The sequence below is a fragment of the Gallinula chloropus genome (genome assembly GCF_964237585.1).
Source record: "Gallinula chloropus genome assembly, chromosome: 1".
NCBI lineage: Eukaryota > Metazoa > Chordata > Aves > Gruiformes > Rallidae > Gallinula > Gallinula chloropus.
In genome coordinates this window covers 14,762,940-14,777,565 of record NC_140085.1, presented here as the reverse complement: position 1 = coordinate 14,777,565, position 14,626 = coordinate 14,762,940, and the positions used below count along the sequence as shown (strand labels likewise).

The following is a 14,626-nucleotide window of genomic DNA, read 5'->3' as shown; positions in this document are numbered from 1 at the left end:
GTAGGGTATGTGAGCTCTGTATGGTATAGACAAATGATATACAGTGCTGATGCCAAAAGCACTTGTGGCATAGCTGTGAATGCCCTCCTGATAAGTATTTTAATTTTCAAATGTGGATTAATATTATCCTTTCAGTAAAGGGCCACTGGGACAGTCCTTGAAACTGATGCCCTCAGTTTACCTGCAGAACAGATGTACACATGCAATTGCAAGCAACATATACTTTCCCTAACCCACAACTTAGTAGGCTCTAACCAGGTCTGGAATTGCATGTGAAGTTCAATCTTCAAGTCCATTTGTCTTTGGGTTGAGCATGCTGACTGCCTGCAATTCGCAAGCTGCGGCCAGGGTGCTGGTGCTTTCAGATAGGTGGATAATGGTCCTTTGGGAGCAGGACTGAGACCAGCTATTTTTGTATGCACAGTGTACATTTCCAATCCAGTGGTGAAGGGCTCCTAATATCTTTCCTATTATTAGAAGCAATCTACGAAATTACAAAGGTGGTGGATGGGTGGAATACAGAACCCTGCACTACTGCATCTGGGGGACACTTGGTGAAACTAATAGGTGATCAATTTGAAACAGATAAAAGAAAATACTTCGTTAGCAGTCAGTAGTGAGCTTCAGGAACTGAGAGCCATGTGGTGCTGTAGAAGCCAACAGTATCAGCAGGTTCAGAAGGGATTAGACAGACCCAAGGACAACAGGCCCATTAAAAAGACAAGGTGGGGACATGCCTTCTGAGGTGTCTATCGTATCAGATGTGACAGATCAAACAAGAACCAGGATTGTTCTTTGTTCCTGGCTCTGATCCCTAGTTCACCGGTGCCTCGCTGCATGGGCAGTCCCATTGCACAGCTCCTTCCCAATCTCCCAGGCTGACACTCCCTCCCTGCTGTGCACTGTGCTAACACACATGCCACATCACAGCCCTTCCTACTACTGTGCAAAGTCCTAAAGAAGACAAACGAACAAATCTTCCATGGGGTACTGAAAAAAGATGGAGATAGTGCAACTTAAAAGCTAATGGAATAATGTACAAGTGGGTAACACAAAACATCCCATCTACTGCTCTGAAAACTAAGGATAAGTTATACATAGTACTGCAATCATAGCAATTTTGACCTTTCTTAGGTTTTGGAGGTTGAAAAGCAAAACTTCCTCTGCACCTTGCATTTCCTCTTTCCCAGCAGCTTAGGAAGTAAGCCAGTATGCCAACTTTTAAGTATAAAATAAAATTAAACCAATCATTGTTTTTAAGCAATTGCACTTGAGGCCACCCAATAATAGTGTTTCTAAAGCAGTCCTACCTTTGTTTTCCAACTTGAGCTCCTCTGCTAGCAAGCTGTCTTGTCTGTTGCCAAGCACAAATGCCAGAAATGAGAGGATCAGGGCATCCAAGATTCCAATAATTGCCAGGATATATGCCCAGCGGACTGAACAAGCCCCCAGCGTGTACTTGTCTGTCTTTTCACCACACATCCGTTTTACCTCATCTGAATCCCAGCCATCAGGAAAAATCATACAACCCAGGACGAGACAGGCAGCTTGGAGAAAAAAGAAAAGGAGAACAATGGGATAATGAGACCAAACTTTCGTTTTGATGAGAACCTACACAGTTATCATTAAAGCAACACACTTTTTCATCCTGAGCTTCAAAGCTAGGTTACTTAAAAACAAGTCACAGAATTAGACGCTTTGATTAAGTATTTAATATAAAAACCTAAGATACAACATCAATTGTGCACCTTGTTTAAAAAAAAAAAGTCACATCCTGAATCCCTGGCCAGTTTTTGTACCAGTAATCCCATTTCCCTGGTGAGACTCATTTCTTAATTGGAATATGAAAGGACCACAGGAAAAAAAAAAAGGAAAATTATTAATAACTTTGATATTTAAGGGAAACACTGGATTACTGTGAAATGGTCAGACAAACAAACCAGAGAAAAATATAGGGGCGGAAAAATACCCCATTTCTAGTAATCTGTATGTTTGTAATACACAGGTAATAGCAAGGTTTTTTGGGTTTTTATTGGTCAGTTGGCAGTACACCTTTAAGTGAAATGTTTTATGCATAAGGTTTGTACTCTTCAAAACCACAAGTAATTACATTGTTCTGCAAGGAAAAAAATAAGCTGTCAACATTGCTGTCAACTTCTGATCTGGTTTATCTAAGGAATCACCACATGACATCTCAAACATGAAAATTTGTGGATCCTTTTAACAATGAAGAGCCTCTATCCTCACCTTACCAGCCTCAGCTTGACCACAGCCTTGGACTGGCACAGGATTTGGAGTTCAGACACATGTCTTGTGGTCACTGGGGAGCAGCATCCTTGGGGATTGTCTGCTCCTCTTCTTACTGGAGTGTGTCTGGCAGTGAAGGGCACCATGACACCATGGCTTCTGTCCCTGAGAGGATATGATGTGTCCTGAGATGGACATTACAGAAGCACACACAAAAAGCAAACCCATGCAGTGGTCTCTCACCACTGAGTCACTAGCTGAGAAAATCCACGGGCTGAGAAACCATGCCAATGTGTCAATCTCAGAGGAGTGGACTTCTACATAGGACCTGGCTTCCCACTGCCTGCAGGGACTGTCACCAGGCACTGATGAAGGAGCACAGCAAAAGCATCACTTCTACCTTGCCAGTTGCTTTTGGGCAATGTCTTTCCCTGGGAAACCTCATGTCAGCCCTGCTGTGAGTGGGGTGATGGATCAGGTGGTCTCCAGAGGTCATAGCCACCTGAATTGATTATGTCAGGTCATTGGTAAGAGGGGACAGAAAAGTTGGTTACTCATGGCACATTTCTTCTCAGAGCAATGGGAATAGTGCATGGATACACTTAACTGCAGCTGACACTGGTCACGCTGGCAGACTTGTTGGCTTCACTGAAGCAAACAACGTGAGGGCAGTGTTAACCAGGGCAATGCCATTGGGGCATCTTCAGTAAGGGAGGATAGGATATAAAAATTAAGTAAAATAAGAAAAGTCTAAAAATAAAGATAATGATGAATGGGTTCATTCCTCAGTTTCTATTGGATCTAGGAGAATGAGAAAATCCGTATGCTTTCAGTAATTGTCTGCATTGTCTTTCCTGCCTTGGAAAACAAGCATAATTCCAGCATTCTCTCTTCTTTCTTAATATAGCTGATGAGATATAATGGCTCCTAAACCATCTTTTATACCATCTTAGTATTATATTGTTGCATCATGCTCTAAACTGGTATATGTGCTAATTGAAAAGAAAACATTGTGTGGCTTTCGGCCTTTTAAACAGCTGCTGAGCCAGACTGCTGTTCAGAAACCACAGTTTATGTACCAGGTAGCCTGTGCAAGTAACAGCTGCTGTCACTGTGGGAACTGCAATGAGTTCTTCTTGTTTCTGAACAAGCATAAGCCTTGTCATTTTACATACCTTGAATGCCCACAAACAAAAACACACCTGCATTGAATCTATATGTTGAAATAATGGGAGAGAGACATGAAAACAGAGCTCAGGAATGGTATTTTCCTTTTGACAGCTACACAATTGCTGTAGACAAAGCCTTGATAGCACATCTGAGGAATGCATTTGATGTACAATAAAAGCTGCACCTAATGCATTTGAGAAATTCTTCCTGAGCAGTTCATTTGTGTGAAAATATAACAGCTTATAATACTTTCAAGGACAATTAGGCTTAGCAACAAGGACAATTAGATAAAGACTGATTTACTCAGAACATCCAAGTTGGACAAATTGTAAGTTGCCTACTGCCTGCCTTAACTCATTTACACAATTTTACAAGCCCTTCCAAACATTTTAGACACAAACTATACAATAAATTTCTTTCTTGAGCTGGTTACATGTGCTTCCAGAAAGATTCTTCTCGCAGCAAACACATAAGCATCGCCCTCACAGTTGCAACTGACTCCACTGAAATGATGCAGCAAGTCTGCATACTTCTGGTGTTTGTGAAAATGTCCATGTTTACCCAGGTAACTGCTGACAAAAGTTTGATTTACTACATAAAAGCAACTACTAAAGCCAGTTAACTTCTATTAATCATCCTCAAAATGACAGAAAGTTTACTGCTCAGCTAATGATCAATAGATGTGGGATTTTTCTGCTAATTGTCCAAGAACAGTTAGCAAATACTGACATTTCGGTGGGTTTTTGTTACATAGCACATCAGACATATGTCCTTAGTGCTTCCTAAAAATAATTAAACTTTCTTCTTTTCCACCTTGGTAATTAAAAACATGGGTCCTTATCTCAGGAGCTCAGCACACAGCTTCCCAGCTGAGTTCCTCAGATTTCCAATTAACTCATCTTTCCTAAATTCTGTACCTGCCTGCTTTGATATACTTCCTTAACTTTCTGAAGTCATTCTGTTCGTTGCAGTTGGACTTGGTACTAAAACACACAGGTAAAATAGTGGTTGGACTAGATCCTTTTGCATAAAGGCGGACATTAAAAAGGGAATTATCATCATCATAATGATCATCATCTCCTTTGTCTATACAGTTAAAATGCTTTCTACTAGATGACTGCTTGTCCAATAAATTATCTATAGAAGTTAACATAAGTAAGGCTAGTCAACCTTGAATCTTTACTTGCTGAGGGAATATTTTGCACTGAATGACTTTAAGAATACAGACTTGCTCAATAATATGAAGCAGGTAACAATTCATTTATCAGCTACAAGGCTGAAAAGACAGGTATAAAACCCACCCACAGATCTACTTTGTATTGCTAGAAATTTTTACATTTTAATCCTTCTAAAGAGGATTAGAAGATTTTTCTCCAGAAGGAAATTACTTTCAGTTTTATACAAATATGAAAAGTGGAAACCATTTAATGCAATTTCAGTTGAAACTGCTAGGAGATGATTTTATAACATGGGTTCCATGTCTTTGTCTAAATTTCCACTGTCTCTAATGGTAATGTGGCTGAGACAGAAACATAACAAAGGCTACTACTGTTTTGCTACTATCCACTTCTAACAAACTCAGAAACTTTTGGATTTGGAAAGTTCACCTATTGAATGAAAAGACTTAAATAATCTGTTCCTATAGAATCTTTGATTCAAGTAAGGAAAAACGTTAAATCTGAATTGGTTGAAGGCAGACTTTTGTGTGTGAGCTGGATACGTGGTGGTGAGTAGCACCATCTTCCTGAGCCTACCGACAGCCTAGGACCTCTATAGCTAAACAGGGCTCTTATGAGAAGTAGCGGGGGAGGGGGGGGAATTGATAAATGACTGATTAGTGTCGCTGACACCCTTTGGAATGGTTTGGGCAACTCTAAAACTTACGAGAATCATATCCAAATCATTTTCCCTTTGGTTGCTTGAGAAAATTACTGGCAGGAAGCCAGTAAGCCCTGGGCTTCCTCCAGTCATTGTTCTAATTTTCTTACAAGACATGGGGTAAAAAATTGTTTCTCCTACATATTGCAGTCTAGTGAAGATTTTGGAGCTTTTAAGAAATAATTAATAAACAGTAGCTAAACATGCCTGATATGCATTTACTTGTCTTCTTAAAAGCTTTTTTCTCATATGAACAGCTAACAGAAACTGTCACATGGTTTTCCTTTAGGGCTCTGAGTGACAGGAAAAATTATTCATATGAAGAGAGGGAATCCAGGATTTTAGCTCCCGGGATGGAAGGATGCAGATATGACACTTTCAGAGATTGGAATCAGACACTGAATTGTTGCTGGCACTGACATACTTGTGACTCTGACCAAGCTAATATTATCACAGCCCGTGCTCTGTGCATGAGCTCAAATGGTAATTAGCAAGCAAGTAGTTCATGATCCTATCGTTGTGCCAAATATGGTGACAGATTAATATTCTATTTATAAAAAGGCTGACTGTTATACAGGAAACCAGTGCTGAGAAATTCCCGCTGGCAGGACTCCTCTCTCATCTTCATTCTTTTCCTGACAACAGACACGATTTGCTTGCATGTGGGGTATGATGATGGCAAGTTTCCTGATAAAAGAGTGAAAGTTTAATGGCAATTACACTAACCAGCTATTTTCTTTCCATACCCACACATGCAGAAGCCTCTGAGTCTCCATGGTTCCAAAACTGGAGTGGTTCTTTGTTTTCAGATTTTTTTTTTTTTGGTATTTACAAAACCAGAGGCCCATTAAACTTCAATAAATTGAATAGAGCTTTTGCCAGCCATGTTGGTTGAGTGAACTTCCAGGACAGAGCAAAATGAAAGGTGAGGACTCTGGTAGGGGACATTCGTTAGGACTACAGCCTTTCAGGAGGTCGTACCTGAGGGAGGAAGAAAGAAAGGTGAGGGGAGGTGGCTGAAGGCACAGGGTCAAATGAAGCCCTGGGTGCACGTAGAGGCTGCACATACATGCAGATGAGATTGCCTTGAGAGATATGGAGTGTATTAATGAGTGGAATAATAATTCTCTGTGTTTACATTTCTGTTCTAGCTTGGAGCAAATGGGCAATTTTGAAGAAAATCCCCCGATTCTCTCCATTTACTGATTCCATTCACAGTAACACTACTGCTGCATATAGAACAGATGATTTTTGGACAAGCTTACAAGTTCCTTTCCAAAAGTTCTTCAGTGCTGGATGGGGACCTTAAAATTCTGAGTCAATATGTCAGCTTCATCAGCACAAAACCTGTGCTTAGGAGAAGGCTCTTGAACCACACAGAGCTTCCTTAACTCCTAAAATAGTTCTTGTGCAACACAAAGAGGCAAACACCACATAAGATTTCTTAATCACTGCTTTGTTTGAAGACTGCCAGGTCTAGTTTTCAATTTTGGAGAGGATCTTCAGAGAGGTGCCAAGTGGCTCCCCAAGGAGATGACACAGCCTGTTAATCTGAGGCATAAGCAGACAGAAAGTTCCTCTGACAACAGGATATCTTGGTGGTGCTCATTTAGTGTTGCTAATCACATGATTGCCTTTGGGTATGAGATAGCCAGTGAAAAAGGTGGCACAAAATTCAAGACACGAGAGTAGCATTCTTGGAGAGATGGACCATATCTGGACTTCTGTGCTCTGGGGTCCCATGTGGGACAAGGGAGATGCTCTGTGGAATTACCCCAGGGCACTGATGTGCCGCTTTCATCTCAGTTATGTGGACAAAAGCAGACCTTCCTAGAGAGGTCCAAAGATGCTCTCTCCATCCCCAAGTGAAGAAGAAAAGGTTTGTGGGTTAATTTTCCTTCAGAAAGCTTCAAACAACATGTATAAAGGTAATCAAATGCCTTTGATTCCTGAGACTAGTTCTCATTTGAAATAAAACCCAGAAAAACATATGATGGTGATGTGAGAGGCTTCAGCATTATGTGCCTTAGTCTACTTCCTCTCTTATTTCATATTATCTCACTTTGAAATGTAGACAAGCCTGAACCTCTTCACAGGATTAAGAACATTTATAGATGGTGCTAAGTGGGACAAAAAGGATGGGAACCTTCCACTGCATTCCTGTGACAGAATAAAAGACTCAACACAATTATGGCTACTTGACTTATTAGGACACAGAATTTTTATGACAAATCAGATTATATATATACATATATATATATATATACACACACACACACACACACACACACATACACATACAAAGAGCTGATTTTAAGAAAAGAAAGAGATGACTAAATATTCAGTGACTGGACAACAAAGAGAAAGAAAATAGTAGTGTGGAACGCAGTAGTAAGGTAGGTGCTACAGTCAGGGAGAGAAGACTCACCATAACCTGCCTGAGTTGACAGATAACTGAGATATTTTGATGACTGATGGTTATGCTTAGATAGCAAAATGCAGAATATTGATCAGCTGCTGCAAGATGTGAAGCTGCATAACAGAAATATGGTTGACCAATAGCCGTTCCCAAAGACAAGCATGACATGTTCAGAAAGATGGTAACAGCTGGGAAGGTGAAGTCATATGTGAAGTGCATGTTAAGTTATAAATACATATAAAAGAACATCAGAGACTGCAATCTGCTTCAGTTAAGATCACTTGAGGGAAAAACTGTAAGACAAATTCTACTGCACTAAGGGTGCCTGTTTTAGACCTCAAGTGTTGGATTCATGTATGAATAGAGATTTCTTTGATAAGATAGAGGCAGAAATTCTGTGAGGGGTTGTATCATCATGGGAGCATTTAACTGATCATTAGCCATGATAACTAAACATTGAGATTAATGCAGTTCTGTAAATGATTTAGTTAGTAGAACAACTATCCTAGCTTGAACATAAAGATAATATAAGAATGTCACAGATTATGACTTGTGTGAAAGACCACAATTGGAGTTCCAGCCACTGTTACATGCAATAGGTATTTATAGTGCCTTGTCCAGAAAAATATGGGAACGGGAGACTATTAATGGATACAGGTTAATCACCATGTGGGCAAAACCCCCTAGAAATGTCATGACAACGAATTGCTAACAGCTACAGCAGAGGTAGATGACTAACTGATGAAAAATAGGTAAACTGAAATTCTATATGACAAGAGATAAAAATAATTCTTTGCAATGAAGCAGGTACTGGAGGTGGTGCAGCCCACAGGCAGGTATGTGTCAAAAGTTACATTTACACTGTTTTACCTCCTGTGGTGTCCACTGACCCTGGGATCTAATAAATTTTATTTTCTGATTTTTCTCTTTAAAGAGCCTAAAGTAACATGAAAACTGTGTCATAGCCCACCAGCGGTTTTTTGGCGTGTTTTTGTATCACAGAAGGTGTGTTATGAGCTCTGCATGTCTGCTGAAGGTCCGTACCCTGAGATCACAGGAATGACACAGGAGCTTCCAAATGCATGAGCTCAGAGGGCCACGGCCTGGGAGTCAACTGTCATGACGCCAGGTTGTTTGACGATGTGGGGATATCCAAAAGCAACTTTTCTCACACGCTAGAGTCTCCTGAAAAAAGAACTGTGTAAATAATGTAATAGCTTAAATAATTGAAGAACTACTTGTTTATACTGCCTTTTTTTTTTCTTCTTGTTGTCAGATCACAACTGCCTAATGCAATTTTGCCTTGGCTTTGCTTGATAACAAAACTTACTATTGAAAGTGTTTATTTTGGATGCTGTCACAGTGGAGTGTTACAGCTTTCTAATTTAACGTTAACTTCTTTTTGTAGAACCTGGTCTTCAGCCAAACCATATCAAACTATAGCATACTGAAATGTACTAGATTTAATAATGAATAAGCCCAGTATAAATTCAGAGTAGACTACAACAGACAGACTGGAGAAGAGGTGCTATTATGAATGACAGAGGCTAGATGGATTGAGATTTGTACAGCTGGTGTTTCATTACAAGTTACTGATCCAAGTAGTGAAGCTATTTTAAACAGTTTTGGTAAATAGAAGGAAGAGCTGAAAATAATCTTACCTTCAGTGACCATGAGTCAATTCAATTTAAGTAAAATGAGAATATGAATAAAAATGATCATGAAGCTGGGTTTTAAAAAGCATATTCCAGAGGAACAAGCTTTGATAAGCTAAAGAAACTGGTTGACAAGGTAACTAGACTGAAGAGACCCACACTTAATCATGGGGAATGCCTTGAATTTCTTTCAAAGAAAGATATAAATTTTCTAAAGCAGTTTAAGAAGACAAATGAAATTGCAAGGGTACTTTCAACTCTATCTGAATGAGTAGAAAACTCTGTTTCCTTCTACCCTCATTACCCATCCCCCTAAAAAGCCTTGGAAAAAGGAAAGAAGAAAAGATGTAAGGACAGACCCTAGAAATTAAAGGAAAAGGGACTAGTTAACAAAGAAAGACACATTTTGGAGGCTAGACAATGCAGGTCTAAAAGATAGCTTGCCAAAAGTCAAGCTGTGCTAAATCTTTCAAGAGAAATTGAAACAAAACCTCAAATAGTCTCCAATTAAGTTAACAAAGAAAGAAGAAAAAAAGCAGAAATGGAGTGAGGCTGGGACTGGGAACCAATACTTTGGATCATTTTTCAATGTGGAGAAAGATAGAGAATAGGAGTACAGTACCCTGATAGCTGATGGGCATGAGCATTCGGAAATGAGAATTCTTGCCTCCAAGCCCACAGTGAAACTAAAATGATCATAATGTGCTCAAGCTGGACAAATGGACTGTCCAACCCTAAATACTGAAATTACCGGCACACTGACCTGCAAAGCTGGTAGGAAGGTTTTTTAAAACGAATTTATTGGTGAGATACTGCAGAACAGAAAAACAAAATAAAATTGAGATTTGTAAAGTAATTCAAGCAAACACTCACCAGTTTGACTTCAGTGATTTGAATTGTTATTGAAGGATAGAAGAATTAAAGAAATGGAAAAAAATATGCAAAGTGGGGTAATGTTAGCATGGTTCTGACATGTAGGAAGCAATAACTTTATAAAAGAAAGCTAAATAACATGCTTTTCAGAAAGGATTTACTACTATGTCAAACAGAAACATTTATTAACTGGGAGAAGACAAAGTGCAGCATGAGAATTTGAGGTGCTTTTGGTCCTTCTTCATGGGGAGCTGGCATCTTTGCTTGAAGGGAGTTTTGAGCCACTGTGAGGGAGTCTTGATGCCCACTGTGTTGGGCATCTCAAGTATCATCCTGGGTGTCAATTATTTAGTGTCTTCATTAGGATTTTTTGCAAGAGTGGTCCTTCACTGATGGGAGACACTATCAATGTGGGAGCCTATTGGGACAAATGGTGGAGAAAACATAGGAGTATGTTGATTAGCCCTTGGAAGACTGTGAGTCACCAGTAAAATGTACCCATTGAAATGGTAAATATGAGCACTGTCAGTATCAGGGAAAGTTTTTTCAGCGTAGTGTAAGCCTTAGAGCCATCAGGTGCTGGTGGCTCTAATCTTTAGAAGACTGATTCTTGGAACCACCAGTTAATCAGAGTAAGATTATTTTAAGATGTAATGTGGTACTTTAGGAAACTTAACTGCATGATGCCCTTGATAACGTGACTAGATTTGAAGCTTTAGTAGGTTTATCCAGGCCCAGGTTCTTATGAAGAGGTTGAGAGATAAACATCTTTGAAATTTAAAACCAAATACTGTGTAAGGGGGATAGCAGCCAAAGAATTAGAATGATGAAATAGATGAAATCTAGCAGAATAAATGGGGTAAAAGACGCAAACAAGGACCTCATTATTTGGCTATCTCACTGTAGTCTTTATAGGCATTTGCCCTTTCCTTTATTAAAGGCTTGAAAATTTGATGGGAAAGAAAGAGGAAAGCCAAAAAGACCCTTTTTTTGCCATTCTTCATTCAAGTTGTCCTGATATCTCTGCCAAACTTCAAGCAACTAACAACAGCCCAGCTTTGTACTAGGGAAGTGCATGACTCCAGCTTGTTTCTGAAGCTACTGCAATTGTAAGCAAATCTAAACATGCTTGTGAGTGGGGAATTCTGGGGGTGCATCAGCCACTTTTTGGAATAAACATGACAAAGTTCTGCAGGCAGGCTTCTGAGGGGGAAGCAAGATGCAGAAGCAAGACATACTCATACAAGAAGGGAATTTCTACAGCTAAATCTAGGGTCCATAATAAATACCACTGTTTCAGTCTTTTGCTCCTGAAAATGAACAACTTTGCAGACAGTAAGTACTCACTTGCAAAAAAACAGGAGGTGAAAACCTCTAAGAAAAATCTAGTGTTGCCTAGAAAACAGATCTGCATGCCTTATGGTGCTGTTGCACTGGCAAATTTTATGATTACTGAGCATAAACACAAGAGAATGTATCCCAGAGAGGAGGAAGAGCTACTTAACTGGAAGGGCAGTCTTGGCAGCTGCACAAATGGATATAAACCATCCAGGAATACATTTAGGCTGTAAAGTAGAAGGCAGTTTTGAGTTGTCAGGGGAGACATTCTGGCACAAACTGAGTAGCTGTAGTCAGGCTGAAAAGTTTTAAGTTGTCCAAGCTGATGCTGTTAAATAGTTATTAAAATATGGAATTTGGTCAGTGTATTAAAAAATAATTATTAGGATATGTTTCTTTGTGAATCAAAATTCAGCTTTAAAATAACTGCAAGAATTTGCAGATCTTAGACCATGTATCTTGAGACATCAGAAACACACGATCATCACTTTTCTCAGCATATGAGCTTTGCACTAGCTGCAGAGCTGGACACAGGAACAATCCAAACAGCACCCATCTGAGCCTTATGGCAGGAGCAGCACTGAAGGCAAACTCTAGGCTTAAGTACTATGGCCATTTTGCTGAAAAGCTTCAGATTTGCCTTCCTTTGACCATAAATTTAGCAAAACTCTCTACCTGGATATACCCTGCCCCGCATTCTAGTCAGCAACCCTCTTGCTGACTATTTTTCCTCCTATGGTTGCACCCTGTGAAACCAGTTCAGCCTACACCAAGGAACCAATCAGTTCACAAGCATCAAGGCTTCCCTACACTGTTACTGAAATCCATTCACACTCCTGCAACCACTGACTGCAGGGGTTTGTCTGTGTCTCACCCAGCGTGTGCCATGGAGCACACTATCAGCAACAGCATATTAGTAATGCATTAAAGACTCAGCCCCTGCGGATTAGTGCTTCAGAGAAACATCTAGTATGACATCCATTCACAGCTTCATTTACATGACCACTTAAGGGTGTTTGACAGTTAGCATTGGAAATGATTGGAAAATGGGGTAACTCACCCATCCAGCACATGAAACAGCATGGGTCAGTGGTCAACAACTGAGCGACTCATTTCAAAATAGCCACCAAGACTTCAACCAGCTGTTATCTGACCTGTGCTTTGTTTGCTGTCATACCGTGAAAGGAACACAGGTGCTACAAACACTTACAAGAGGAAATTAAATAAATGGAGGGCACTGGGGGAAGTCTTCTTACTGTGCTGAGCCTCTCCTCTATGTTTGTGTGGCCCTCCCCATTCCTGCTCCAACCCCCACCCCACACTCCCGCCATGCTGGTGCGGAATGCTGAGTCAGCACGCTGCATGGCAGACCAGACGGGAGCAGTGAAACACCTCCAGTACAAACAGCTGCTGGGCAGATCCCTGTGCCAGCTCTTGGTTGATGGCTGGCCAGAGTAAACTCTCCTAAGTAAACTAATTGAGAGATTCAAGAAGTTGTTTGGCAGGGGCTAAGAACAATAGCCACTGTTGAGATACCTCTGCTGCAAGCTGAGATGCAGGATCATGGTCACCACTCTGTTCACTGCCAAAGCATAGCGATGATTCCCAGAATATAATGCATCACGACAAGGAATTGTGATTTAATGTTGAAATGAGAAGTGTTTAAAGATCTACAGTTTGTAGCCATTCTAAACCCTATTTGTGGGCATGGCAGTCCCATTTCCTTTACCTTCACTTGGAGCTTTGTGTTCCCCATGTACTTCAGTGGAGAAAGTGAAGTTTCACAGAAAGTGACTGAAGTAGAAAGATGAAGTGATGGACAAGGAAACATTCTCATGAGCAAAGAAAAAAGTAGTTGAGTTCATTGAGGGAGAAAGGGAAAGGCTCTTGTCTTTTGTAAAGCATTAATGTTTTGCTAGAAATTACTTGCAGTTGACTAAATGCCATGCTTGCCTTGACAAGCAGGGACCATGCTCTGAGACACTGGCTTATCCTTCAAGTATTAAAATCTGCTCAGGATTCACCAGTTTCCTCAGGGCTGGTGATCCCTCAATGTACTCTGCCAGAGGGCTCCAGCTAGCCCTGTATGGGAAGATCTAGTTCCAGACTGGTCTCATTCCCCTTTTAAAAATCAGCTGCTTTCCCAGAGCCAGCCTGCAATTTTTTCTCTATCTATCTCCTCTGAATGAGGGGACCCACACTTCTACCTGGGAGTGGTTTGTAGGATAGGAAAGAAGTGAGACCAGATTAGGAACACCTTTATACTTCAGGCAAGTGGAAATGGGTAAAGCATAGCCAAAGACCTGCAGAGGGGAAGACCTTAACATGTGGAGGAGACAGGGAGCTGAGAGGCGGCAATATGGGAGTTTCCTCTGAAAGAGAGAGGTGGAAGCAGAAGGAGGCAGCCTTGTTCGTTGTTAAGGTTTAACTAAAGTCATTACAATCATTTGAATCTGATTTCCAAAGCCGCATTAGCCAATATTGCAAATGGACTGGCACAGAGGCAAGACAAGTTCTGAACGGATGATAAAGGCATTGACTTTTGTATAGCTCCTTTCAATGCCCCCGAGGCGCATGCATATGTCTTTATGCCTGCAGAGCTTGTCATGTGTTATTCTTCACTTATCTCTGCTACAGCTCTTCCTGATCTCCTAACAGCTTTGCACTGAAGAAAAGAGAAATGGACAATAGGCCCCCAGACCGCTCGGCTGCATTGCTTCTTCATTAAAGTTGACATTTAGCAGTGAGACTTTACTGCCTTTCAAGAGCTGATGTCTCATTGAAGCTAACAGCAGCAGAGGTATCAGAGGCAGCAATGTCTCTCCCACTGAGCATCTGAGCTTGGATGGTGGGAGAGAGCCCTGGAGAATGAGACCTGCAACACTGATGATGTTGCCTTTTCCCTGTTAAAGGTAAGACTACCCTTTTACCTAGGGCCAAGCCTAAGAGATAGCTGAACCTCCTGAATTCATCGCATTTCTCAGGCCAGAATTGAGAAAATTTGAAAATCCTTGGAAGTGGAAGAAATCTGCATTAATTATTTACT

At 40.6% G+C, this 14,626-nt stretch overlaps 1 protein-coding gene across 1 annotated transcript in view; it reads right to left on the bottom strand.

Annotated features, from left to right (window-relative positions):
• Positions 1-279: 279 nt before the first annotated feature.
• The window catches only part of LHFPL3 (LHFPL tetraspan subfamily member 3), a gene marked incomplete at both ends in the record, with an annotated part of 177,238 nt that continues 162,891 nt past the window's right edge, over positions 280-14,626 (bottom strand). Inside the window, 2 exons of the mRNA XM_084279408.1 lie at positions 280-467; positions 1,311-1,547. Coding sequence (XP_084135534.1) covers positions 280-467; positions 1,311-1,547 — 425 coding nt within the window. The remainder of the gene's footprint in view (positions 468-1,310; positions 1,548-14,626) is intronic.